Source organism: Myotis lucifugus, unplaced genomic scaffold (assembly GCF_000147115.1).
Source record: "Myotis lucifugus unplaced genomic scaffold, Myoluc2.0 scaffold_40, whole genome shotgun sequence".
In the NCBI taxonomy this organism is placed as follows: Eukaryota; Metazoa; Chordata; class Mammalia; order Chiroptera; family Vespertilionidae; genus Myotis; species Myotis lucifugus.
In genome coordinates, this window is record NW_005871088.1 from 820,607 (window position 1) to 848,376 (window position 27,770).

A 27,770-nucleotide genomic window follows, 5' to 3' on the forward strand; every position below is an offset into this window, starting at 1 on the left:
ACAGTGTAATGTGACTGAAAGTGACAGCTTTAGATATGATGGCCACATATCATATACCCTGCTGGAAGTGACTGTGTTATGGGGTTCTTTTCCACATTTCTGGAATGTTTGAATTTTTGATGACCACAAATGCCTTTTTTAATCCAAATAAAATGGTTTGAGTAATAAAACCCATTATAAAGCTTAGAGATGAAAATCCTTGAATCTTTAGCAGGCATCCTCTGGTTCTTGCCTCCTAGGCAGCTTATACTTCCTCAGCGGTCATTTCCATAAGCAGGACTGCCCTGGCTTATCAGTGGGGTGGCTGGTGGCCTGCCTGACTTGACAGACAGAACCCGACATTAGGGGGACCATGGCAAAGGGGGCTGCTCCTGGCTAGCAATGCCTCAGGCTTGGTTAGCATCTTGACACAGAGAGGAAGCCTGTGGCCTGGGTAGAATGGGGCCAGGGAGGGACATGAGAAAAGCTGGAGGAGCAGGAGGGTCTGAGGGCAGAGCTCTGATGGGCATTCCATGAGGTGTGTCTAGAAGGGGTGATAGTGGGAGACAGTTTGAGGGAATTGAGACCTCCCCAACTCACACTGTCTCAGCTGGACAGTCTGGACTTCTTCCAGAGGGAGTTAAACCCCGTGTCATCTCTCTGTTTCACCACAGATGCTGTACGTGAGATTTCGAAGTATGACGACGTGACAGAGAAGGTTAACCTCCAGAACAACCCTGGAGCGGTGGAACACTTCCACATGAAGCTTTTCCGTGCCCAGCGGAATCTCTACATTGCTGGCTTTTCCTTGCTGCTGTCCTTGTGAGTGGGGAGGGGTGAGGGACTGTGAGGGGGCCTCTGGGCTGTGACTTTGATTCCTCAGTAGATGGCCTTGAACCCGAGGCCTGTCTATGTTAGGGGATCCACACAGTTTCCCCAGAGGCCTCCAGTTTTTCCCCTGACCTCCAGAGGCAACATAAAGAGTGAGACAGGACTGACTGGAAGGTTAGAAGATGCGAGTTCTGGCTCTGCCACAACTTGCCACATGCTCTCTTAGGGCAAATGCATTAGCAGCTTGCTCTCTGTACATAGTGTGAAGTGAGGTGTTTCCCTCCTCTGGGAGAAGCAGAAGGTTAAACTGGCTTCTTGCCTTGGGAGGAATGGGTAAAGGCATGGCTGAGACTGACTGTGTCCCTAGGGCCTTCCCAGATGTTAGACCTCTGGGAGCACATTCTGATCCGTGGCAGTCTGTTTATTTCTTCCTTTTTTTTTTGTAAGATTGAATGCCTTGATTAGGGTCATGGGTTGGCTAGTTGGGCAAGACTAGACTGATAGGAAGCACCTGTTTGAGCTTGGGGCTGGTTCACTGCCTCTTGCTCACAGGGGTTCTGATTGGGGCCCTGGCTGTTCTCAAGTATGCTGACTGGCAGCGGGTAGACAGAACACAGGCCAAGGGCTTTCGGAGGAGTCCGGATGGCACTCATTGTGCGGATACTCAGAAGCCGGGTGAGTGTTTGGATCCTTGGTTGGGCTGGGATCTCCCACCACCCGTCACCTGGTCATCCTTTTTCACTAGGCATTAGAATGACTACATGTCTGGGTTTCAGTTTTGCAGAAAAAGTCAGTTGCTCAGGTGAGCCTGCCCTCTCTGGGTCAGAGTTGGAAAAGTGGCAGGGGTGGTGCTGGATAGGGCAGACAGCTCTTCAAGGTGAGCCGAATGATCAGAGCCGGGAAATGAGAAGGCTAGAAGGAGTCGGACACAGACTCTAGAATTTTAGGGTTTCTGGAACCTCTGAAAAAGATGATGATCTTGTAGGCTGAGACTGAAAGGGAGGCAAAAACAGGATTCTGACTCCATCTGCATGGGAGCTGGGAGGGGTGGAGTGGGACATGAAGGCACTGTAAGTCTGAGGGACTACAGAAGCACTCAGGGCTTCCCAGCCAGGTCACATCTCATCTGAAAGATAGGAAGGACAGGACGAAAAGCAGGGACTGCCCCAGAAGAGCACACGGAGCTTAAGAATAGTATCAGGAAGGCGGAACCCTGCAATGAACTCTGGATTGTGAAGCACGGTGTAGGACATGGGAGAAGAAGTCCCCTTAATGTTTCTGTGTCAAGTAAAGAATGGTGGGCAGAAGGTTAAGGGTCAAGGAGGCATTGGGATGAGATGATTGAAGTCTCAGAAGGGTAAAGGTACGTTGAAGTGCCCAGCTACTCAAAATGACTTAGCTTCCACTTGTGCTTGATGGCATTATGTCTGGGGGATCTTGCAATTGTTTGTAGATGGAATTGCGAGTTGGGAGAGATTCTGGAAGACTACAGACAGGCAAGCATCTCAATTTCCAAAGGGAGGCGAAGATAGATGAGATAATGACTAGAATGGGAGGATCTGACTCTTATCTCAAGCCATGTTCTAGAAAGAATAGCTTGTGTGCATTTACGTGCAAAGAGGCATAGTTGGTGACTACTCTGAATTCTTTAGAGAGCCAGTTCTCTCAGTCTGCCCCCGCCTTCTGTTGAGCTAGTATATGTGGGTTTTTGGCAGGATGATTGCCAGGCTCCAATTCAATTTTTAAAAAAAAATATTTTTTTTGATTTCAGAGAGGAAGGGAGAGGGATAAAGAGAAACATCAATGATGAGAGAGAATCATTGATTGGCTGCCTCCTGCACACCCCACACTGGGGATCGAGCCCGCAACCACGGCATGTGCCCTGACCAGGAATCGAACCGTGACCTCCTGGTTCATAGGTCGACGCTCAACCACCAAGCCATGCCGGCCGGGTTCCAATTCAATTTTTATGGACCAGGTGCTGAAGTGTGGCCCCATGCTGCCGTAACAGTGTCATTGGGCGGGGTTTTAACTCCCATGAGTGGCTGCCCCATGGATCAGTTCCATCCAAATAGAGGCCTCAGGAGCTTGTGCTCTACCCCCAACCTGCTCAGTGTTCTGTGCTGAAGGCGGTTGTCATGGTGAGCAGATGCAGAGAGATATGAAAGCTAGGAGGAAGTGAACAGCAGGTAGGTTAGCTACCTCTCAATCCTCAGTTGTCTAGGTGGTGTTGATTCGAATGGGACTTGAGTTTTTAAAAGGGAAACATTTGTAAACGTGTGTGTAGATTCATATAGGGCCGAACATGAACTTGAAAGACTTGTGGTCGTGGCTCATTGCATCTCAATGAGGTACTGCAAAAGCTGATGAACCCTTGGTGCCCTTTAGTGAAGGCTGGAACCACCAGGCCAGGTTCTATGGGCCTCCTGATCCTGTTCCAAGTGTCTGTCTCTCTCTTACTGTCTGTCTCTTCCTTGTCTGTGTTTGCACACATCTCACTGGGAGGCACGGACTCAATACCTAAACCTCCTTAGGTACTGGCTAAGTTGGGAAGGGAGGCAGAGCCAGGGTGGATAAGTCAGGAGTGGCAGGAGACAGGCTAGAGGGTTTTGAGTGAGTTTGAACCCAACCTCCATGTGGTAAAGCACTGTGTTTTTCCAAGGCTGCTGCACCATGGTCAGAATTGGGTGTTTGTATTTGGTGACAGTGCATGGGATGGAGTAGAGCATCCTGGGAGCAGGGAGACCAAGATGGGGGTCGCTGGAGTGAGAGATGCTGGCAGCCTGAACCAGGGAGTGGTAGCATAAGTTGAGATTGAGGGACAGGTTTAAGAGGTTTGATGGGAGATAGGGGAGCAGCTAACAGGGACACCAATCATCTGAGGCTGACATGGTGGCAATTCTGCTGTGGGCATCTGCAGAGCAGCAGCTGAGGCAGAAGCTGGAGGGCCGCCTGCACGCATGCATACACGGAAGGGAGGGAGGGACGGAGGGGGGGAGCCAGTGAGGCCCATCAGAAGGAACGAGGAAATCGGTGAAGGAGGGGAAGGTCAGCAAGATGGCACGTGTCTCAGCCTAGAAACCCGAGGGTGATCTGCCTTTCTGTCTTTTCACACACGTGCTCCCCCTGCTCGTGTATGTTTATACTAAGTGTTCAGGTCAGGTCTGTAATGTTGAGTCTGTGCACACTTTGTACAATCAACCTCCAGAATTCAGTTCATCTTGTAATATGGAAACTGCTCCAGTTCTACAGCCTACGTATGTCTCCTGAGTGCTGCTTCAGTGCCCTGGGAGCCATTGTCATGGTGGGGCTTCCTGCTGCCATTCTTGTTCCCCTAGCCAAGTGACCTTTTCTGTCATCAAAACCAATTCTACTGCCCCCTGCTTCTAGTGCCTTCATAGCACCTTTGGTATATATGCCTCACCCAGATCCTTTAGGACATGATCACTCCCTGCAGCCTTCCACAGCCCCTGCTTTGGCCTCTCCGTGTCTGAGCTGATGGCAGGAATCCCAGTAGGGCTAGTGAAGAAATACTTCTAGGCCCCCAGAGGATGCAGATGCTATATGATGAGATTGGGCTTTGGAATTGGGCCTGGGTTGGGATCCTGTGTCTTAGCTGTGTGACTTTGGGTAAGTCACTTACCCTCTTTGAGCCTTTTCCCTTATCTGTAGAGCAGGAATGAGGATACCTCTCTCAGGTGATTAGTGTAAGGGTCGAGGTGACTCAGGTCATGGTCGCAGCATCATGACTGGCACTTGGGGACTGTTTAATAAATGGTAACATTTATCAGTATCACCCCAAGTAGTTATAGAGTTTTGTGGGATTTTTTCTCACGTGTGCGGTCGGCTATGCCAGCCCAAGTAGGGAAAGGAAGAGAAGGCCAGGTCTTGGTTTTCAGGGGTCTTATGTTCTGGGCTGGGTATGGGGTGGTAGCAGAGTAGAGTAGGACAGAGAGGACAGGTATTGCAGCAAGAGCAGAGGGCAGGGGAAAGGCTTTCCCAGGTAGAGGCCAAACAGGAGTTGGAGGCATGAAAAGAAAAAGGAAAAAGAGTTGGAGGCAGGCAAGCCGAGATGTCTTTAGGGCCCTGGGCATCCAGTTGGATGATGCTACGGGGTTCTCAGCCCATGGCAGACTGCTTGCTTAGTTGAAACACACATAGAGGCAGAATAGAATGGTCCTCTGTGAATGTCACCCAGCTTTAGCAGTAAACGTCCGCCAGTCTTGTTTTATCTGCCCCCATCCCCACTGTGCCCTGGCTCTGGATTATTTTGAAGCAAATCCCAGATATCATGTTTAAAGGCAAAATAATATTTTGGTTCATCGCTTTGAAAAGAGATGGTTGGGCATTTTCCCATGCACCGAAAGGTTGCTGGTTCAATTCCGGGTCAGGGCACATGCCCAGATTGGGGGCTTGATAGGGAGGCAGCCAGCCGATCAATGTTTATCTCTCTCTCTCTCTCTCTCTCTTTCTTTCTCTCCCCCCCCTCAAAATCAATAAAAAAACTTAAATAAGCACGCTAATACCTCTCCTACAAGAACTTTACAGTAATTCCTTAATAATATAAACTTATGAGTGCCTGCTTACAATTCCCTGATTACCTTGCAGGGTTTTTCTTTTTTTATATAATTTATTTGTTTATATTGGTATCTAACTGAGATATTTTTAAAAATCCTATTGCTCAGGCCTACCCAAAGATAGTGATTTAAGTGGAGGGAACACTGCTGTAGAAGGCCAGCCAGAGGGATTTTTTGCCTTTAGTTCCACTCGATCCATGCATCTGTTGGCTGCCATAATTTTCTAAGAATACAAAGACAGTAGCACTTTAGATCTAGGCTTTTAAATCTTTTTAAAAGTATTTTTTTGTTGATTTCAAAAAGAGGAAGGGAGAGGGGGAGATAGAAACATTAATGATGAGAGAGAATCATTGATTGGCTGCCTCCTACATGCCTCACACTGGGGATTGAGTCCGCAACCCCGGCATGTGCCCTGACCAGGAATTGAACTGTGACCTCCTGGTTCATGGGTCAATGCTCAGCCATTGAGCTACACTGGCCAGACTTAAAAAAATAGTCTTAAAGAATATTTTATAGAGAGGGAGGAAGAAGGTGGGGAGAAGAGAAAGAGAGGGGGAGAGGGAGAGAGAGATAGGGAGAGAGATGAGAGAAACATCAATCAGTTGCCACCGGTTCGCACCCTGACCGGAAATCGAACCGCAACCTAGATATGTGCCCTGACCGGGAATTGAACCCAGGACCTTCCAGTGCACGGGACATCGCTCCAACCAACTGAGCCACACTGGCCAGGGCATGGTACGAGCCTTTTTGATAAGTCCATTGACTTCTAGTCCCCACCAAGCCAAACTCACCCCAGCTACAGTAGTGTGCTAGTGTCCTATGGGTGCTGCCCTTAGGAGGGTAGGAGGGGCACTGATGAAGGGGGTCTGCAGGAAAATGTGTCGGGGGGTCTTCCCTATGAAGAGTCCAAGAAGGATTATCTGACATGCGTCAGAATGAGCATTGACTTTAAAATAGATTGTTCAGCCACCTGATTTGGGACAAAGAATTCTCTTCCTCACACTAAAAACAAACAATGAATGAATGACCTTTGGGGCTCAGTGCCAAGCCAGCAGGGGTTCCTTCTTCCTGATTCCAAATTCATCGAAAGCTTACCCTTCCAGGAAGGCCCCTTTCTCTCAGAGCCTGAGGACTCCAGCCTCTGGCCTAAAAGCAGAGGGTGAGGGAATGTAGAGCAGGGTTCTGGATGGGAAGTGACCAAAGGGCTCCTCCAAACCCATCTCTGCAAGATGGAAAGAGTCGCTGTGAGGAGTGTGGCTTGTGTAACTGGGGAACTGCATTTGGTGGCCTTCTCTTTTCCCACCCCCAGGCTCTGAGCACACCGGGCCTCCTGCTGGAGGCATTACTTGGTTTCCTTTGGACTCTAGGGCCTTGCAGGACACATCCAGGGGTGATGGCCCCTTCCCTGCCACTGCCTTCAGAGTTACTTCTCCATAGCCAGGTGGACAAGCAGCATGTTTTTGTTGGAGTCAGCTAGTCTCAGAATATCTTTGCCTGGGTTGTCTGACCTCCTTCAGTTGCTCTCTGTCCCCCAAAATCCATTGGCTGGTTTCTAGAAGGCACACTACAAAACCCCTGGAAACATAGCTTGCTCCTGTCCCCCAGTGCTCTTCAGCTTAAGAGGGTGGAGGACAGGCAGTTGCTGGAAGGACTGACTGCATACCCCTGCCCTGTCCCCCTCTAGCTGACTTTGTTGTCAGGGTGGCCAACAGCCACCTGGGTCTTTAGCTGGAGTTGCCACAGGGATGTTTCCCCCTCCCCATTTTCTACAACCTCTGCTCCAGGGCTGAGAGGAAGGTTGAGTGGGTATGCTGAGATTTACTCCAGCAACCCTGTGGGAGGATGGTCCCTGGATCTGCTTTGCTGTCTCCTTATTTTCATGACTCCAGGCTCTTCAGAGTGAGAGTTCCGGGGGCCGCTTCTGCCCTCTTACAGTGCTATGCCTGAAGCCGTTTCCTGGGGTATGACCTGGCTTTTGGTTCCTTGCCAGGGCACCCTCCTGTTTTCTTGAACAGCTGGGGAAAGTTCACCCAGAATCCACCCACCCTGGGAAGCCCTGACTGGGGCAAGGCTGTAGTCAGCTTGGAGAGTCAACAGGTGGCGCTGTGGCGCCAGCTTCCCACTTGCACCGGACAGCAGGGATGGGGGGCTACTATAACCATAGAAGATTCCATTCGGTACTTGGAAGGACCTTCCCCCTTGCTTCTGTCCCACTTCCTGTTAAGCCCACAGGAGGGAGACAGGATATGAAGCACGTCTCCCCGACTTGATATGGTTGGCCCTGGTTCTCTAGTGTCCTTACAGAGATTCGCTTTCTCCTGCCTTCTCTTGTTTATTCAACCTTTTATAAAAGCACCAGAGTCCCGCTCAGTGTCCAAAAACATCTAACCAAGAAACTTGTGTTGAATTCAGGTATTTGGGGGTGACATTAGTCTGCCAAGGAAACCTCTGGATTCTCAAGGTTCGTGTGCTGGCTTTTTCCTCTGTCATTGGGGGCATTTAACCCAGAACCTGGGCCCCTCTGTCAGCCACGTTTCTTTGGGAAATCCCTTTGGCTCCTGAGTTCTGTCTGACCCGTTGTCCAGAAATGGGTAGCTAAGAGCAGTTATCCCCATAATAATGTTTGGGTGGTAAAGCAGAGAACAATGGAGGCTGTACCAGCAGGAGAGGGAGAAGCAGTACCTCAACATTTTCTCCAGGATGACACCTCCTGGGCTGTTGAGACTTGGAGAGTCTGAAGCTCAGCGCCTTCCATCATGGGCACTGAGGGGACACACAAGGGCGCATTGATGTGTTTGGGAAGGTCTGGGGGGGGATGCAGGGTCACAGGGGGAGTGTTGGAGTTGGATCTAGACAGGTGAGTGTAGGGCAGGTGCAAAAAGCATGGGTCCTAGTGTGTGAGGGGCAGTGAGAGTTCTAGAAGGCCAACTCCAAGGCAGGCCTACTTGGCCTGCTAGGGAGCACTGCGCTTGGCTTAGCATGGGGCCCTATGGGAACACCCTGTGGATGAGGTCCAGGACACTGGCTTCTGCCCCGGCTGTGATGATGAGTGCTTCCCAGAGTGCCTTCTCAGCTCCCACTGCAGCCGCAAGCCTAGCTTGCTCATCCGCACAGGCCTGACTTGGTGCCTTCCTGCTGGTCTTTCCTGCTACCCTGTTGCTGCACGGGCAAGCTCCGTGACCTGTGTCCCCCTCAGTGCAGCCAGGTCAGGGAAGAGCCAGGGCCCCAGACCTGCATTCAGCCCTGGCTTGAGGTGCAGCCTCACACACGTGAGAGTGGGGAGGTCATTTCCAGGGCCTTGGGGGTCCATCTAGAGATCAAAGGTGCAGTCCCGGGTCCCTGGGCAGCCAGACAAGGAACAAGCGATACAGAGCGATGAGAACAAGCCAGACGAATGCAACTGGATGGGGCACAGGAGGATCAGGAGAGGCTTTTGGGGGGCAGGTAGAAATTGAGCTGGGTCTTGAGTCCTCAGCAAGAGTTCACAAACAGAAGGGGAGGAGCCATTGCAGACTGGAGCGCTGAGTGTAGGGGCAGGGAAACAAGGCAGGTGAGAACCCTGCGTGTTCCAAGAAGGGCCAGTGGTTTGGTGTTACTAGAGCAGAGAGCTGTGTGCCAGCCGGAGGCTGAGGGCAGGTGTTGGAGGGATGGAAGCAGAGGGGTGACATGATCGGATAGTCTTGGAGAAAGATCACTCTGGCTTCTCTTAGGGCATGTATTGCCAAGCAGTACAGTCACCACTAGGGAGGAGGCCAGTTAGTAGCTGCTAACACCACCCAGGACAGAAGTTGTGATGGGGATGACTCGGGGAGTCGTCTGTCTGGAGTTGAAATGGATAGGACTAGATAATGGCTTGGGGGAGGGGTGGAGGCCTGAGAGCTTGGGAGGTGCAGGGGCGATCCGGCCCTCGTGGACAGGCTGCATTGGGTATGTCTTGGGACACTCAGCAGCCGTGGTCTAGTAGGCAGTTGGGCATAAGGGTCTGGGCTGAGATAAACCCTGTCAGGGAGGCGATTGGCAGGCAGCCAGGGTTGCTTGAATCAAGGGCAGGGGATGATTCTGTCAGCTGCTCCAATGCTGCAGAGTGAACTCCCCCCCCCCCGCCCCCCCCCAAGGATTCCAGGGCGCTCCTTGGATTGGGTGGTTATGGCACTGGTGGGCCTGCTAGTGGCTTGGCCAGGCTGTGGCCTAGATTGGCATAGGTTTAGGAATAGAGGGAGTAGGAGGAGGGGGAGTGGCTTGGGTTGGCAGGAGGGAGAATGGTGAGGAGTGAGGTTCATGGAGGGAAGAATTGCCCAGAATCTTTCTGGGCCGGGTTGAAGAAACAGGTCTAACAGGAAGGGAGGGAGAGGACGTGGATGACACAAAACATGACAAGAAACACACGGGGCTGGGGGGTGCCTGCCCTGCACTGAGAGGGAGACCCTAAGAGCTGCAAGCTGACGTGGGGGGTGGGGCGAGCAGGCTGAGGCCTCAAGAGGACCCTGGACGGCTCTTGTGCTGGGTTCTGCATTTTCCCAGGCTTCTTTTGGCAACCCTGGTGCTCCATAGTTGGGGATGGGTTGGGAGGGTACCGAGGAGAGATGGGTCCCTGCTGTGCTGCTGCTGTCATTGCTGCCGCCACCACCACCCTGGGCCCAACCTTGCACAGCACCGTTGGAGTCCTGCCCGAGTCAGCTGCCTGCCCAGCATTGTTGGTGGGGCGGTTAGGGAGAAGTGTCACCCTTGGGCTTGCCTCTCCAGCTTTGCTTGCTGGGTCCACCAGGTGGCACACATGCCCTCCCCCCCTCCCTGCTCCAGCTAGGGATTGGCCTAAGGGCTCTGTGCTGGGAGGTTGGGGCTTAGTCAGACTTGCCTTTCTTTCTGGGCCCCTCCAGTTGACTTCCACTTCCTCTGAGTCAGGTACGTCTCTTCTCTCTGGCTTCTGGGGTACCCGGGAGCTCCCTCCACCTCCAGGGCTTCAGCCCAGTGGGGGGCAGGCTGGTGGGCAGGCAGGGGCTGAGACAGGGAAACCTGAGCCTTGGGCCACGAGGTCCCGGCTGCTAATTTTAGAGAGCACATGTCACTGGAAACTCTCCCCTCCTGCCAGGAACCAGCGGCCTGGCTCTCCCAGTACTGCCATGGGCCCCTAGAACCTGTGCCCAACCCAGGAAGCAAGGTGGGCATCTCAGGTCCCCTGGAGCCTGCTCCCCTCTAAGTCCTTGTTTTTGACAGGGCTTCTGATGGCCCAGGCTCTAGGTCCTAATCTGGGAAGTGCCGGTTTCCAGGCCCTCAGTCCTGGGTGTCTTGTCAGCGAGAGCTTGCCTTGTTTACTTGCTGTTCCCTCGGGCTGCCTGAGTAGCAGGTGTCTATGAGAACCCCATGAAGGCCAGCTGGCGGGCCTGGGAATGGGCCTGGACAAAGCAGACCTTCCCGCTTTCCCAGGGCTCCTGCACATACATGTCTTCCTCCAAGCTATGGCTGGCTTGGGTCCCTGCCCCAGGTGTATGGGGAGAGTTGTCTATCCGCACCCCTCAGTTTTGACCATTTGAGGGTGACTTCAGGAAATGGAGCAGCGTGTGCCCCCAACTGCTGCCTGTTTGCCTCTCATGGCTTGGCTGGCCCTGATTCTTCGTTTCTGTTCTCCTAGCCACAGAGGCCCTCAGTGTGGCAATATTATCTAACAGATGTGTTCTAGCAGCTGCCTGTAGAACATGTTTGGGATGGGGGTGGGGAGAAAAAGAGCCATTTCCATTTCTCTCAGTTGGCCTGGGAGTGGGTCCTTGGAAATTTAAAACGTATAGTCGTTCCTAGCTCAGGCCTTGGGGTCAGACAGACAGGAGTGGGGATTCTAGCCACACCCACTTCTGGCTCTTGACCTTGACCAGTTGCCTTAACCTGTTGAGCCTCAGTTTCTCCCCTGTGAAATGGGGGCGATGATCTCCCCTACCTCACATGGTAGGTGTAAGGATTTGGCTGGCTTTTTGGAAGCGCCCCCAGGCACTAACTGCTTGTTTAGGGCAAACCTGACCTTGCATTGAGGAAAATGGCACTGTTCTGGCTTCTCTGGCACCTCCAGGTCCTGACCCGGAAAGTGCTAGGTTCCAGGCCCTTAGGCTATAGCTTACCCCACTTGGGTGTCCTGTCAGGCTCCTGTTTCCTGTGCCTGCCATTTGGGGGCAGTGTTAATCATTCTGGCACAGAGGACAGCCCTGGTCCACCTTTTCCCTCATGTTGCTAGATCCAGGCCTGCAGCGTCTCGCTTGGCTGCCCTGGCAATCCAAGAGAGCAGGTCTAGGCTGGAGGCAGGCATGGGGCGGGAGCAACCAAGAGAAATTCATGTCAGCCATTTTCCCCTTTCTTTTGCTCACTTCTTCCTTTTTGTAAACATTCACAGCCTGCTTAGACGCCTGGTGACCCTCATCTCTCAGCAGGCCACACTGCTGGCCTCCAATGAAGCCTTTAAAAAGCAGGCAGAGAGTGCTAGTGAGGCGGCCAAGAAGTATATGGAAGAGAATGAGAAGCTGAAGGTGAGTTCTGCCTGCCTGACCCCATCATGTGACATTCTTGATGGGCCACTGTGAGCCTATCAGTGACACTGGTTATTGGGAAAGCCGAGGAATTGGGTGGAGGGGCATAGGGGCAGTTCTCAGTGGGGGCATGTACAGGAGGAGACTGGGGGGCTGGGAGCGAGAGGGGGTGCTCTTGCTGCTCTTTCACTTCTACCTGCTACATTCAGGCCAGATTCTTTCCTGGTAAAACTGGCTCCCTAATGAGCTGAGCCCTGTGCTGTGACCGGTGGGCAAGTTAACACAGAAGAGCATTGCTATCAGCTGGGGACGTGGCAGGGATGGGGTGTAGCCAATCCTAGAAGGTCTGTGAGAAGAGGTGAGGTGTGAGCCAAGCTGGGAAGGAGGCTGATGGGCTTGGATTCCGGGGCAGGATAGAGTTGGACCGGTAGGGTCGAGTTTGGGGCTCCTTGGCCAGAGTGAGCTGTGGAGCCTGGCGGGGAGGAAGGAGGAGCATTGGTCACTTGGGAGTGACTGGCAGCCATCCCCAGATGACAGCAGGTTGACTCATTGGATGGACTGGTGAGCTCTGAGGAGCTGCTGAGAAAGGAGGCAGGGCTGGGGGCCAGGGTGGGCAGGGTGTGTGCCCTGTGAGCTGCAACAGGTGGCCCTTCTGGCTCTGGCCTTTCCTGATGGCTAGGAACAAGCAGTGGCCCAGTTCCGTGCTGACATTTCCGAAGGGGCAAGTGCCCAGGCAGCTTGAGGAATCACAGCTCAGTGGGGAGGACGGTGCTGGAGTGCCTCCCTTCCTCTCCCCCCCAACTCCCCGCCGCCTCCCTCTCTCTACCCCTCTCCCTCCCTCTCTCCCAAGTAACCAGGCCCTTGGCACTCTTCCTAGGAAGCTGCTGGTGGTGGAGTCAAGTTGGATGCCAGGGAGGCGAAGTTGGAGTTAACGAACAGTGACTTGCAGGCTGAGCTGAAGAAGCTGAAGGATGAACTGGCCACCAACAAGCAAAGTGAGCACTGTCCTCAGGTGTCCCCTGGTCCCCAGAAGTCTGGAGCCTCCGCTGGTGGCTGCTACTGCTCTTGTGCCAAAGTATTAATAACAAACACGAGGGCTCAGGAGCTGGGTGTAAACAAACAAGTGACACCCTTATCATCCAGCTCAGACAGCCTGTGGGGCTCAGTGCTTTAGCGGTGCACACGGCGGCCCGCTGAACAGGGCCTTGGGAGTCCCAGAGGCCTGAAAACTAATTCCAGAGCATCTCGCCCAGTGCCAGGCATGGTGTACGGGCATTGTTGTCACCAGGGTCTCGCGGGTAAGGAAGGAAAGAACTCAGGAGACTAAATGAGAGCTGGTTGAGATGTTCCCCCAAACCCCACAGCAAGTTCCCAGATGCTCCCTTCCTGAAGGCCTCTCCAACATTCCTCTCCTGTCCTCAGCTTCCAGGCTGGGCTTCTGCTCCCTGCCTCTTGTTGTCACTCCCAATATTCTCAGAATGTTTGTCCCATGCCTTCAGATTTCCTGAAATCACCCCTGCCAGAAGCCACTCCGGGTATCTTCATTAAAGGGGCTGGTGGTCCTCGGTATTTTCCCACTTCCCCCAGCTTAGTTGGCCAACTTCCCCATTTGGGGGGCTCTCAGGGCAGCCCGCAGAGGAGCTTTCTTGAGAAGAGTGGTCTCCTAGACCTCACTGGGGACAGATTCAGGGTCTGTATTTGATGTCAACACAAGCAGGGTTTTCTCACTAATCCCCATCTTTTCATTACTTAGAACTAGAGAAAGCTGAAAACGAGGCTCTGGCCATGCGTAAGCAGTCCGAGGGCCTGACCAAGGAGTATGACCGCCTGTTGGAGGAGCACAGGAAGATACAGGTCAGCATGCCCTGTCCTGCTCTGTTGGAAGGGAGGCCCCTCTGCATGGGGGAGGCGCTAATCTCCTGCTGCAGGCCCTTCAAGAGCCCCTGGCAGTAGGGGCTGCTCCCTCTCTTTCACTCCCCCTTTCTCCGTTGTTGCTGAATCTGGGCCCAGCAGCCAGAATCCTTTCTTGGGCAGGAGGAGTGTGGTCTAGCAGATGGCAGCCACTTACTAAGGTGGTCTTGGCTGTGGGGTTGGCGTCATGCCCAGCATCAGTGTTCTTGAGAGGAGCTCTTGCCCTGTGTGATCCCCATTCCTGGTCTGGTGTCCACTCCAGTTCAGACCACTGAAGGGGCCTCATCACGCAACAGGCATACAGGGAACTCCAGGACTGGCTGCTGGCCTTTTCTCTGTAGGGGTTGCAGGGTGATGTAGGGGCAAAAAGCTGGGGCATTGCAGGCTTTCCCCAGCCCAGCAGGGGCTAGTCACTGCCATCACCTGTGCTTCCAGGCCTGGTCTGAGCCCTCAGAGTAGCTGCATCTGGAAGCTCAGATGGCCTGGAAATCGGGCATGAGGGCCAGGTAAACACTCCTAAGTTCTGACAGCTTGCCTCAGTGCTTGGCAACCCAAGTTTGGGCACCACAGTGGTCGAAGAGGGAGGGCCTAACCCCCAGATGGGGCCAATAGCCTCCGTGTAGGGCAGACTTGCAGGCATGAACTCTAAAAGGTGTGTAGAGTTGGGAAGAGCCTGACCAGGGACTTGGAAGGGACTCAGAAAGGCCTGGAAGCTGAGCTGTGGGCATGGGGGCAGGGGCGGGGTGGGGCCCAAGAGGAGGTGTTGGTTTGGGGTCAGCTGGTCTTAGGGTTGAGCCTCTTCACTAGAATGAGGCTACTCCCATCCTTGCAAGCTTTTGGGTACTGCTGAGGGTGGGGACTTTGGTCACCTGGATACCTGTCATTTGGGGAAAAGGGGTGCCATACCTGGCTTCTGGGGTGGAGGGGCTAGAGGGCGAAGGGGAGGAGTGTGCCACTCCAGTGCTTTTTGATTTTTGTCCCTTTTTAGATGAAGATAGATGGTCCCACGGACAAGAAGGAGGAGTGAAGGCACCTCCTGTCCACCTGTGGCCGTGGCCTGGCCCATGTTTGCTGCTTCCTGAGGGCCAGGCCTTCTTCGGTATTTGCACTTCCTGCCCCTCACACTGCTTACAGTTTCTTGTTCTCCCAGCACTCCACTGGGGCCTGGATTTTCACCTGCTCAGGATGAAAAGGCGGGCACCTGGAACCCTTGCAGTGGGGTTTGCTTCCTGCTGGGTTGAGCCCCTTTTTGTGTTGCTCGTTCATGTTCGGGGTTCCAAGGCCCCTTTTCTCTGGTCCTGCCAGGCAGATGGAGCAGGCAGAGTAGTTTCTTTTGGCAATAAAGGTTGTTATGAAGTGTCCGTTGTGTATCTGTGTAACAGGCTGCGAGGAGGCTTCTTTCTCCCCCACCCTGGAGTGATAGCTCAGACAGAGACCCCCAGTCTTTGCCCTTCCAGGTACTTTTCTTTCAACTTAAAGGCTCCCCACCCCAGGCTAGGTCCAGGCTCATGCTTGCTCTCTGCTCCCCAGGCCAGGCTCCACTTTATGGCCACTTGGGATGTGTCTGTCCTATTGGTCTCCCTGGGGGTTGGCCACTGGGCCCAGGGGAGCTAGACTCGGTAAACTGGTGGGTCCTCCCGGTGGCAGACTCGCCTGCCTCTGAGTCCTGTTCATCACATTTAGGACAGACAGAATGTGGCAGAGTGCCACGTCACTCCCTGCCCTCCCCGCCCTCCCAAGGTTTGCAAGATGACCTCTGAGTAATGCCGGCTGGGAGAGGAGTCTCGCCCTTGGCAGTGGCCTATGACTGGCCCAGGGCAGAGCTAGGTGGAGGGGAGGGGCTCTGGATTGGTTGGGTGCAGCTCCGAGAACATGGCAGGTGTGCCAGTCTGCTTGGAGAGCTTTCTCCTCCAGCCTGCTGCCCCTCAGCACCCCCCTAGGCTGGCTTCTGTAGGTAGTCTCCATGGAGCAGGGCCTAGTACTTAGGGTCAGCCTGAGGGCGAGGGCAGGACTGGGCAAGGGACCTGGGGAGCAAGTGGGGTGGGTGTATTCTTTTGGAATTGGGTTCCCTGAAGATGGTGATACTGATAACCAGCCTTGTGCTCCCCTCCTGCCCCGGCCAGGCCTGGGCTGGTGGCTCCCTTTTCCAGTGCCTGTCTCTTCCCACTTCTCCCTGGGTGGTGCCTGCTGGGAGGGGCCCCCAGGTGACACCCTCTGGTTGCTATGCCAAGGCCAAAGGCTTGTCCTGCTTTTCCAGGAAGTGTTCCCTGACAACCATGGTCTTCTGAACTCACCCTTCAAACTTCTAGAGGCCAGAGTCCAACCAGTGTGGCTTTGGGTTCTTTCCTGGCCAGCCCCGAGCGGCCTCTGAGCCCCCTTGGCATCAGGCCCTGGGCTGGGCAGAGCAGAGGAGTCTGTGTAGCTGGGGGTCACAGACTCTTAGAGGTGGAAGGCGAGGCACCCATCTAGTCTCCAGCTGCGGTATCCAGCCCCTCTGGCTGCTCCTGAGTTATTTTCCTCCAGCAGCCTTCCTCTTAGCAGAATTGTCCCCAGCATCCCCACCTGGCTGGCCCCCTGGCTGATCCACTTCCTCCTTGTCTTTCGCTTAGATTGCCTGTCCCTGTGTCGCAAGTTCCTACCTCAGGGCGCAGCTTCCTGAGTAAATGGTGCCTGCCCACAGCTCTCCTGGCCCCAGCCAGGCAGCCCACCCTCTGTCAGGTTCTCTTTTGGTGATGTCAATGTTTTCTGAGTCTTTGGTGGTGGTGTGGCAGGTGGCTTGGAGGCCATTTGGCAGGAGGTGACAAAGATCTGAGCCAAGGCATGGCATCCCTGTTAGGGAGTGGAGAGGGTAAGGAGTTGGTGTGAGGCTGGGGTGGAATGGGAATGGAGTGGGCCTGAGGGCGATGATACCAGGCTCTGTCCAGCTGGTGGGGAGGAATTGCCAGGGGCCAGGGCCTGGTGTGAGGCGCCTCATCACCCCAGGAGCCAGGCTGGACATGTGGGAGCTGCCAGCACACAGGGTTCTGGAAGTTGCAGGCATGATGAGAGCTGAGGGGTTGCATCGTGAGAAGCTCTTAAAGCAGGGTGGGGCAGGGGTTGAGTCTGAAGAGCAGGTTGTCAGGCGTTCTTCAGGAGCTGGCCTGTTGGGGAGGCGTCTCCTCTGCGCCAGCACAGGCTGTAGAAAGGCCTTCCCAAGCTCTGAGGACCTGCCCCCTGTCCAGGATCTTGGTGACCGTCAGAGCATGGCTGATGGTAGCATCACAGGCCAGAGCCCTCCCTGGCTGTACAGTTGGGGCTAAAGGCCCTCCTTACTAAGGGGACAATGCCTTGCTATATAAAGAGCCCAGAGAGGAACAAACTCTCTTTTCTCTGAGGGTCCAGGCTAACATCCAGAGTGAGCACCAGGCTCCTAAACCTTGACTTTCACCCCAGGCCTGCCTCAGCTGATGACTGAGCTGGTCCTGACATCGCCTGCCCCCCTCCCCCAGCGCCCATGCCTTATCCTGCCCTCGCTCCTGTGGCACTGGATAGAGCGCCCGGCTCTCACCTAAGGCTGAAGCCTCTCGTGCTTGAGGTCCTGCCCACAAGGACCTGAATAGAGCCATTGTCTCCAGTTCTTTCCCACCCTTCTTTTAAGTTGTGCTAAAATATATGTAACCTAAAACTTCAATTTTAATCATTAAGATTACACTTCATTGGCGTCAAGGATGTCATTGTGTGTCACTGCCATCCATTCCCAGAACTTTTCATCTTGCAAAACTGAAACTGCTCCATTAAGCACTCACCCCCATCCTCCTCCTCCAGCCGCTGGCACCAAGCAGCCCACTCTCCGTCTCTCTGAATCTAACTCCTCTAGCGGCCGCCTAGCATGGAATCATACAGTGTTTGCCTTTTTTGTGTCTGACTCCTTCCATTTAGCATGACGTCCTCAAGTTCATCCATGTTGTGTGTGTCAGATTTTCCTTTTATAGGCTGAATAATATTCCACCGTATGAATAGACCACATTTGTTCATGTATTCCTCTGTTAATGGACACTTGGGTTGTTTCCAGCCCTTCTTTCTTTTTTTGTTAATCCTCATCCGAGGATATTTTTCCACTGATTTTTAAAGAGAGTGGAAGGGAGGGGGAGAGACAGAAACATCAACGTGAGAGAGCCACATGACCAGGGCTGCAATCGAGCTGGTAACTCGGGTATATGCCCTTGACCGGAATGGAACCTAGGATCCTGTCTGTGGGCCGACACTCTGTCCACTGAGCCAAACCGGCTAAGGCTCCAGCCCTTCTTTCTTAATCCCACTCCAATCAGGCTTTTGCACACCCCCAACCCAAACTTCTCTTGTCCAGGTCTCCATGAGCTTGTCATCAAACGCAGCCAACTTTCTCAGGCCCTCGCTCCCTTTTTTAAAAAATATATGTTTACTGATTTCAAAGAGGAAGGGAGAGGGAGAGATAGAAACATCAATGATGAGAGAACCATTGATCAGCTGCCTCCTGTATACTCCACAGTGGGGATCAAACCCTGACCGCCTGATTCATAGGCAATGCTCAACCACTGAGCCATGCCGGTTGGGCATGCCCTCGCTCCCTTGACCATTAGCAGCATCTGACAGCCGAGCACTCTCTTTCCTGACCCCAATGGGGGGGGGGTGTTCCTCAGACATGTTCCAGGATCAGGTCTGTACTCTTGGGGTCCATCCCACCCACTGACCAGTCCCTCTGCCACCTCTGGGTGCCCCAGGGCCCCAGGGCTCAGTGCACGGGCCGCCTCTCCCTCTGCACCCACTCCCGGCTGCCCTGGCTGAGCTCATCCAGGCTCAGGGCTTTCCGGGCTGTCTTTATGTGCTGAGAACTTCCTAAGTTCTCTCTTCAGTTAAGACTTTCCAGAGCTCCAGGCTTCTTGTCCAACTGCCGTCATAGAGGTCTCTAATCAGATGACACCGCCATCCCTTTCAAACCTCGTCTCCCTGGCACAGGGCCTGGCAATGCCACCCTTCACGGTGCTCATGCTCAATTTCTTGAGGCCTTCTTGACTCCTCTCAACCCTGCATCCTGGTGGTCCACAAGCCCTGTTTCCCACCTTTCAAACTGATCTCTGATCCGCACTTCTTCCCTCCACTGCTGGTGTCCTGGTCCAGTGATCACCACCTTCCCCCGGCTCTGCTGTAACCTCACCTCTCCACCTTGCCTGCCCCTTGCCGCCTGCATCTTGGAGAGTCATGTGTTCAGTGTGGCATTTGGGCAACCTTTGGAAAATCTACACCCGTGACTTCCCACCCACTGCCCGTGACCTCACACCCACTTGCCCTGCTTGGTGTGTGCTTCTGTCGCATACTATTATCCTTTCTCCCCAAGTGTGTCAGCTCCTTGGGGGAAAGACTTTCTGTCAGCTTCCTTTCCTGCTCTAGTCCCAGTTCCTGGAACACTGTCGGGTATGGAGACCCCCCAGAACAAATACTTGCCCAAGGAAACAGCTCGAGGTGGGGAGGCCTCCCCTGTACCTCCAGTCCCACCCCCAACGCCCAGACAAGTAGAACAGGAGCCAGCTTTGGAAAATGACATGTTTTTATTGCTATGTTTGCAGTGGCTTTTAGCACAGTAAGAATGTCCCCGCTGGCCCCCCGCCCTCGCCTAGTCCCTCCCCTCCAGCTGATGTCAGGGTGTGGGGGAAGTCTTTCTAGGGTCCACTCGGCTGTCCCGGGATTAGATATGACACAGACGTGGGTTAAGTAAAGCTGCTACGTGGAAGACTTGAGACGTGAAAAGTGCATCAGCTTTAAGCTCGCAGGCGGGAGCCAAGCCTGGATCCCTTCCCTGGCTGGTGCCCACCTCAGTTCCCTGCAGTCTGCCCAGCCCAGCCCCGGGGGCAGGGTGTGGTGGGTAAGCTTGAGCATGCCAGGTGAGCAGCCCCAGATTCCTGGGACAGAACACCGCACCTACTCACCCCCATGACTTGTGGGCAGAGGGGTAGCGGGACACCCTCGAGGCCCCTACTGTGCACTTTTCCACCTCAGCCTGGGGCCGGGGACCGCACATGCATACCCACACGACAGACTCGCACAGCTTGAAGCTCTTGTTTTGCCTATGAAAATTAGATCTATAAATTCACACTCCTTGGCTGGGGCAGAGGAATTAAGGAGGGGCTGAAAGGACAGGGAGTGGCAAGGAGAGGGACCTCGGGGCTGTTTTCTCTTTAGAAATATACAAGCAGAAATCTCTCTCCTCAAGTTTTTATAAAATGTGCAAAATACAAGCCTCATTTGCCCACAGGCACAGTGTACACCTGGTTTTCCCCTTTGCTAAGAGATAGAGATCTATATGTGCCCTACATACTCACGCACACATGCACTCATACACAAGCTCACACAATTGATATTGGTGGCAATTGGCGCAGGAACCAGAAGGTCCCATTGCTGGCTGGCTCTCTAAGCTTCTAGATTAGGGATGGGGAGAGGGGTCTAGCCCAGTTGAAATACTCACTGTGGTTCCGCTGCCCCTTTCTCTCCTCCCTCCCCTTTCCCGTTCTGTTCCCTAAGCTGCCACTGCTGCCTCTGGAGTGAGGAGCCACCCACGGGTGTGTTGGGCAGAGCCTGGACAGGCAGCAGGCACTAGGGGGAGGGCAGGCGGCAGGGCCTGGGAAGCAGCGTGGGCACCAGCTTGGTTGGTGGGGGGAGGCATCTATTTTTGGTGGGTTGTGGTATTTTTGGCATTTTATTAAAAATGGAAAAAGTTATTTTAGTTACAAGCACTCATGGTGCTTCCTCCCCTCCCCCCCAGGCAGACCCCAGAAGTGTCAGGGAAAGGCAAGCCCCCTGGAGGGGTTGGAGGCGCTAAAGCAGGGGCTGCTATGGCTACAAGAGGGAGAGCTGGCATTGGGAGCCGGCCCTGTCACATGACGCTCTCTACCACCACCACCTTGCTGCTCTCAGCCACTGGGGTCAGGGTGGTCAGGCCCCTGACCTCCAAGTCCTGAGCTCTGTACTCCAAGTGGTGGAGGCCCCAGACAGGCTGCGTCAGGTGCTGCCAGCGCTGCAGGAGAAAGGGACATCGTGAGCCCCCGGGGAGGGGCACCTGCTTGTCCTTGGCCTCTTTCCACCACCACCACCTGCCACCAACTCAGGGCCCACGGCTGCTCCTCCCGAGACACCGACCAGGCACTACTCCCTGCACCAGGGAGACAGGGTTATGTGGCTGAGAACGGAAGCTAGGGACAGGCTGCCTCCCCCTGCCACGACCCTGATAGCCAGTGTCCCTTTTGTCCAGCTGGCCCAGAGGCTTCTGGTACAGTGACCCATCCTGGGGGTCGGGGGTACAGACAATCTGAAGGTAAGGCTTTGACTAAAATAGAAGGGAGGGGCGGTGTTGAAGAACTGACCTCAGCCATGGTCCCCTTGGCCGTGAGGAGGCGGCCCAGCACGTGGAGGGGCACACACAGCATGGAGGAGAGCGCCAGGCCCCAGCCCATGGCCTCGCCCCACCACGGGTACACGTAGGTGTTGTTGTAGACCAGTGGCTTGAAGTACACAGCATTGAAGATAAAGATGCCCTGTGGAGAGATTCTGCAATTAGCCAGTGGCCCGAGGTGCCCTGCCCCATCCAGTCCAGCCTTCCTGGCCCTTACCATGCAGACCAGCGGGGTGAAGAAGGACCAGCACCATTTCATCCAGGGGCAAGGCCGGTACCCAATCATGCAGGCCACGTCGTCCATGAAGCGGTCAGCTCCTGGGGTGGGGTGAAGGGACAGCTAGAACTGTAGACCCACCACGCCTGCTCCATGCCACAGCCCCTCTTGCCCCTCAGCCCAGACCTACCGTATACCCAGGCGACCACCACGCACTCCCAGAAGGCCTGCCAGAGCAGGGTCATGCCACTGGCCGAGTAGTAGTCAAACAGCTGGAAGACGTACATCCCGCCCTAGGGATAGAGCCAGGTCAGGGCAGGTGGCAGATGGCAGCCAGGGGCCAGAGGCAGCCCTTACCCTGCCCCACTCACATCAGTCACCATGGAGAGGTCGATGACAAAGCAGAGAGCACAGCAGAGGGCCACAGAGATCTCCCTTTGGAAACGGAAGTAGTAGGAGGGCGGGAGGAGGTCCAGCAGGCCTGTGATGAAGCCTTCCACACCTACAAACTGTGGCCAGGTGCTCAGGCCATGGCCCTTGCCCACCTGCCAGCCCCTCCCCTCCCACCCCCTCTGTCCTGTACCCCCTGCAAACCTGGCTGTCAAGGCCCAGCAGCAGCAGCATGAAGAAGAACAGGGCAGCCCAGAGCGGGGCCACGGGCATCAGCGTGACGGCCCGGGGGTAAGCGATGAAGGCCAGGCCAGGCCCTAAGAGGGAAAGAGGCAGGATGTGAAAACCTGTGGCTATGCCCACTTCCTGTCCCCCACCCCTGCTTCGTGGTACCAGGACTGCAGACACCAGGGCCCCTGGCCAAAGGCCTTTCCCCTCATGTCAAGGCACTGCTGAACGGCTTGAGCCCGCTGTGGGTGTGCCACCCAGGAGCTGGAAGGCTCTTGCGGGCTCTTGGCAGACCGCCTATAGGAGGAGGGTATCTGGTTTGGGCTTCTGGTTACCTTTGACCTTGGAAAGGCCTTCCTTCCCCTCTGCAACATTGGCAAATATGAGAGCATACCCAGAGGCCCCCGGGGATGGATGGCCTGGAGCTCAAGGCTCCAGGTGGCCAGGCCCACTAAGCTGGCTGGAACAGCTGTGCCTTGCAGTTGCTCATCCAGGCCTGCCTCTGGCCTAGAGCAATGTGACAACGTTGAGTTGATCTTTTAATTTTCTCAGAATGTAGACTTGTATGTGCGTTCATGCACCCTGTAGGTATGTTAGGACAGCAGCCTCTGTTCCAGAGGCCAGGCTGGGGCCCAGGCTCTTTACCTGACTCTGCCACCTTGGAGATGTGCACGCCCTGCTCCGCAGCCATGAAGCCCAGGATGGAGAAGACCACGAAGCCAGCGAAGAAGCTGGTCCCGCTGTTGATGAGTGCAAGGATGATGGCGTCCCTGGGGACACAGGGGACCACAGGAGCTGGTTAGGCTGCCTGCTTGCTGCCCATGGGCAGGCAGGGCAGGGGAGCGGGGCAGAGGTCCTTACTTGTAGCAGTTGTTGTTGAAGCGATTGTAGCTGCCGAGGGCTGTGAGGGCCCCTAGGCCAATGGCATAAGAGAAGAAAATCTGGGTCCCAGCATCTATCCATACCTAGACATGGGCCAGGGCAGAGTAGGTGTGAGGGGCCCTGTTGGGCTGGCCCCCTGGTCTCCCTCCCACTACCTCTGCCTCACCTGAGGGGACCCCAGCTTCGACCAGTCAGGCTTGAGATAGTAGATGATGCCATCCAAGGCGCCAGGCAGCAGCACTCCCCGTACCAGCAGCACCACGAGGACCACGTAGGGGAACGTAGCGGTGAAGTACACGATCTGGGGGGCCATGCTGTTCAGAGGGGCCCGGCAGCACCCACCTCCCCCTGAGAGGCCCCGGCCTGAGCAGCCTGAGCAGGGCAGGCCACGGTCCCCCACCACTGGACAGTGTGTTCAGAGGTAAGGAATGAGCCAGCCAGCAGCCCCCCCTTAGACTCCCCAGAGCCATGGCTCCTTCCAAAGGAAGCCAGGTGCTTGGCTGGGCGTTAGCAGCCCCATGGCAAGCGCAGGTCGGCTGCAGAGGGAGGGGAGAGGCAGGGCCCTCCCCGGGCAGAGAGTGGGACAGCAGCCTGGAGGCAGGTCCAGGTCATCCTCTGCAGAGAGGCGGGGTCCTCGGGAGCTGGGATTAGAAGTGGGCCAGCCAGAGACGGGCAAGAGTGAAACGGACGGACGGCAAAAGCCTCTGCCTTCCATCCAAGTGGGACCGCCAGCTCGGGAAGCGGCTGCTCTTCAGACCCTGCTGGGGAACGAGCCAGCCCTCCAGGGACCTGGCCATGTCCCACAGCCCTCGGCACACTGTCTTATTATGCGCCTGTTCACACATTTGTCTCCCGAACCTGACAGCGAGCTTCTGGGGAAGGCATGTGTCTAGACTCGACCCTGGGCCAGACAGGCAGGCAAGAGAGCCATACAGCAGGTCCACCCAGACTGTCCAAACAGACTCAGGTGTTGAGTGAGGAATGGAGAGGAACGAGGAAGGAGGGAGGGGCCGGGGATGCCCAACACAGGGGAAGGGCAGCTGCTGCCTGGGCTTCTCCCCCTCAAGGGAGAAGGCTGCTAGACCTGGATTTGGAGGGTAGGGAGGACTACCCACCCATGGGGTGGGGGTCACGTGGCCTGGCTTGAAGGACCTGCCCCCTCCTCAGGCCTAGGCCCTGGCCCAGTCACCTGTTGCAACAGTGGTTCCTGGCAGAGGACCCCCCCCAGGCAGTGCTGCCCCCCAGCCCTGCCATCACCCCCAGCCTGCCCGCCTCCAGCTGTACCTTTCCTGTTGACTTGACCCCCTTCCAGACACAGAAGTAGACCAGCACCCAGCAGGCCAGCAGACACAGGGTCACCTCCCAGTTGAGGGCACCTGGCACCTCCAGTCCCCTGGAGATCCGCAAGACTTTGTTCCTGGGGAGGGAGGGCCCACGAGGGCGTGTGAGCAGAGGGCAGAGCCACTGGGAGCTGTCCCAGGGCTGGTGCTCCCGCTCCTGCAGCCCCGGTGTCCAGCTGGTCCCTCCTGAGCACCTGGGCGAGGCCCGGGCCCAAGCCTGTCACCTGGAGGCCACGCAGTGTGTGTGCCTGGAGCCCGGGAGCCCCTGGACGGCGGTGGTGGGGCTCGTGGCTACCCTAGCACACAGAGCGGTCGTTCCCCTTCCCCTGGTCAGGCACCGCGGAGTGACAGCACCCGGAGTGAGAAAGGGTGCTGAAAACACCAGGCCCATCCCGCCCGGCTCCCCCAGGGACTGGCCCGGGGGTCCCCCGGGGGCAGGCCGGGCCCAGGAGTGACTCCTGCCGGGAATCCCCCCGGGGCTGGGTCCCACCCAACCCACGCAGACTCGGCGTGCGGAGCCCAGAGAGAGGCCCGGGCTGGGCCTGGTCCAGAGGCACCTGACTTACTCCCAGAACTCGATGACAGGGGACCGGCGGTCAGCAAGCTGGTCACATGTGAGGTTGGCCAGGCTGGCATTGGCACAGTCTTCGTGGTGGAAGATCTCCACACAGTCGGGAGTGTTCCAGGTATGGCCGCACGTGGCCCAGGGCAGCGTGGTGGTGAAGGACTTCACCAGGTAGTAGAAGCCCCAGGCCAGCACCATGATGTAGTAGGTGTTGCAATAGAAGACGATCACCATGGAGGCGTAGCCCAGGCCTAGGAGGAGGGCAGTTTCTGTGCAGGTTTTCCACCACCCATAACATCCTGCTCCCTGCATCCACCGTCCACCCCCTCCCCACCTTCCATCCCATTACGTCTTTCTCTGTCGTGCTCCAGACAGAGCCCCGTGGACTATCCCTTGCGTAAGAGTCCCAATGCTGGGCTAACTCCCCAGTCTGTCCCTGGCCCCAAAGCCCCTGCTCCTGGCCTCACCTGCATCCTCCCCAGACCTCCGCTCCTGCCCCATCTGAGCATTAAGTCCTGTTGATTGCCTAGCCTCACACACCTGCCTCTTCTCTTGGGCCTCACTATCTCCACCTGCTCCCGCCCCCCCCCCCCCGCCCGCCATGGCCTACAGTACTCAGCAACTTGGGGGGCTATCTGGTGACCTGGGGTTTTCCCCCTCAAGGGGGAAGGCTGCTAGACCTGGATTTGGAGGGTGACTATCTCACACTTCCTTTCAGCAGGCAGTCACAGCTAGTCACTTCACCTCTCTGTGTCCCAGCCTCAAAGACAGTAATAGTGAAACCTACCTGCTAGGGCCTAGAGAGATGATGGGGACACTGCCACCCACGCACAGAAGGGGTTCTAAGGTGACCTTTGCCATTATTAGTTCTTCCATTCAGACCCTGAACTTTCAATCGCTCCCATCCAAGCCCTTTAGCCTGGCCCTCTGGCCTCAGAGAGCTGGCCCCAGGCCGCTCCTCCCATGGTTGTCTCTTGCACCAGCCGCCCTCCACTCAGTGAGCCGAGTGAGCTTAGCCGAGTGTGTTCCCAGCCCTGCTGGGCCTGCGCATCCTCCCCCTGGCGGACAGGCCCAATCCCCCCTCTAGCCCTTAGCCTGCCCAAGGTCACATGGTGGTCTGCATGGTGTCCAGCTTTCCCTCGTGTCTTGGGGGGTCATCAATGGGCCCCAGGCCTGGTGCTCAGACAGGATGCGATTTCTCAAGTGGGTGCCAGCCTTGTCCCAGCAGTGGGAAAGGGAAAGAGTGGCCAAGGGAGAGAGCAGAGAGGGGCTGGCCCAGGGCTGCTCACCTTTGAACAGGGGGCAGATGTTCCAGACGTTGATGCTGCCGGCCTTCATGAACTGGCCCAGCGAGATCTCCAAGAAGAAAATGGGGATTCCTCCAATCAGGGCGATCAGGATGTAGGGAATAAGGAACACACCTGAGGGAGGACACACAGGCCAGGGGCTTGACCCAAACTCCACAACCAGGCTGTGGAGGCTTGCGGCCAATCCAGCTTCCAGAGGCCCTGGGAGGCTGGGGGAAGCCCCAGCTCCAGGCTCCACCACAGCCCCATCATAACTTCCCACTGGGTGAATCAGTGCAGCGGGTGGCCACTGACTCAGAGGTCCCAGGTGAACAGTCCTGGGGGGGTTGGAGTGTTGAGGGGGGCTGTGGCTCAGCTCCCTGGACCACAAGGCTTCTGCCTCCATGGTCACCAAGGGCGACTTAATGGTTATGGAGGACACATGTGCTTGCACACACACGCCATCCCTTGTGTCACAGTTCCTTGTTTGCCAGGCGATACAGGAAGGAAAGGCAGCGAGGGCATGTTCGTGCCTGTGTGTATGTGCGCCATGGCTGGCACTCAAGCCTGGAGGCCTGCCTGGCTTGGGTGAGGGCAGGGAGCCCTGCCTTCCCTGTACCCACACACTGGCCTACAAGTGGGAAGGTCCAGGGAACATGATGGGCGGGTGCAGTCCTCTGCCAGTGTATGTGTGTGTGTGTGTATGTGTGTGTCTGTGTGTGTGTGTGTGGGGGGGGGTGTCTGAAAATGTCAGTGAGCAAGGACAGAGGGAGACATCATGGGGGAGGCCACCTGGCTCTGGAGGCAGGGCAGGACCGGAGACTACAGGAGCAGGGGTGGGGGTGCAGGGAGCTGGGCCCCAGTAGCCCCTGGGCACTCCCTCCTGCACAGGCCTCCTACCCTTGGTCCTGGCCCAGCTCTCTCCACTACTCCAAAGCTGGGCTTCACTGCAGCTTGCTTGGCTCTTGGTTCCAGCATCCTTCTTGTGTGTGACCTTGGGCAAAGGCCTTCACTCTGGGCCTCAGTTTCCCACCCATCACCCAGTCACTGGCTTCCCACCAAGCCCGGTGCTGCTTTGCAGTCGCAGGACATGCGTGCCCATCGCTGTTGCTAAGCTGGGCTGGGGCGGGCGAGCAGGCATGGGGTGTGCATGCAGTGTGTCCAGCGGCGGCGCCAGGCAGCCCAGGCCGCAGGCTTCCCATGCCTGGCTCAGGCACCCAGTGTTCCAGGCCCAGCCTAGAGGGGAGGGTGGGGAGGGGAGGGTTGGGAAGGGAAGAGAGGGGCAGAGAAGAGAGGGGAAGGGAAGGGAGGGGAAGGGAGGGGAGGGGAAAAGATGGAAGGGGGAGGGACAGAGTGGCCCATTGTGTATGTGTGTGTTCGTGTGTGCACACGTGGGGGGCCCACACAATGTGCCACTTGTGTGCCTGACCAGCGGAGGCAGCCAGGGCTCCTCACCTCTGGGAGCCCCCCCTGGGGACAGGCCTCGCCTTCCCACCTCAGTGGCCAATCCCGGAACGCAGGGAGTACGAGGGCAGCCCCACGGCTTGGGCCAGAGGCGCGCCGGCCCCCTTCCCCCACACGCTGCCAGGCACATGACTGGCCAGGGGGTGGACGCTGCCAGGCTGGGCCACCGAATGGCAACGGCCAGCGAGG

General features: G+C 56.0%; 2 protein-coding genes across 5 annotated transcripts in view; one reads left to right on the plus strand and one right to left on the minus strand.

Annotated features, from left to right (window-relative positions):
- The window catches only part of BCAP31 (B cell receptor associated protein 31), a 25,148-nt gene extending 9,980 nt beyond the window's left edge, over nucleotides 1–15,168 (plus strand). For all 4 annotated transcript variants that reach the window (XM_023753019.1, XM_023753020.1, XM_023753022.1 and 1 more), the window contains 5 exons: nucleotides 654–801; nucleotides 11,764–11,896; nucleotides 12,774–12,891; nucleotides 13,650–13,750; nucleotides 14,796–15,168. In XM_023753019.1, coding sequence (XP_023608787.1) covers nucleotides 654–801; nucleotides 11,764–11,896; nucleotides 12,774–12,891; nucleotides 13,650–13,750; nucleotides 14,796–14,834 — 539 coding nt within the window. In that variant the 3' untranslated portion in view covers nucleotides 14,835–15,168. The remainder of the gene's footprint in view (nucleotides 1–653; nucleotides 802–11,763; nucleotides 11,897–12,773; nucleotides 12,892–13,649; nucleotides 13,751–14,795) is intronic.
- Nucleotides 15,169–19,352: 4,184 nt separating this feature from the next.
- Nucleotides 19,353–26,252, minus strand: SLC6A8 (solute carrier family 6 member 8). Its single transcript, XM_006087695.3, has 12 exons — nucleotides 26,121–26,252; nucleotides 24,833–25,082; nucleotides 24,211–24,343; nucleotides 23,093–23,227; nucleotides 22,906–23,009; nucleotides 22,690–22,814; nucleotides 22,021–22,133; nucleotides 21,798–21,935; nucleotides 21,617–21,719; nucleotides 21,427–21,527; nucleotides 21,181–21,351; nucleotides 19,353–20,834 (listed from the first exon to the last, which is right to left on the minus strand). The coding sequence occupies exons 1-12, from the start codon at nucleotides 26,167–26,169 to the stop codon at nucleotides 20,694–20,696; spliced, it is 1,563 nt and encodes a 520-aa protein (XP_006087757.1). The 5' UTR covers nucleotides 26,170–26,252; the 3' UTR covers nucleotides 19,353–20,693.
- Nucleotides 26,253–27,770: the final 1,518 nt, after the last annotated feature.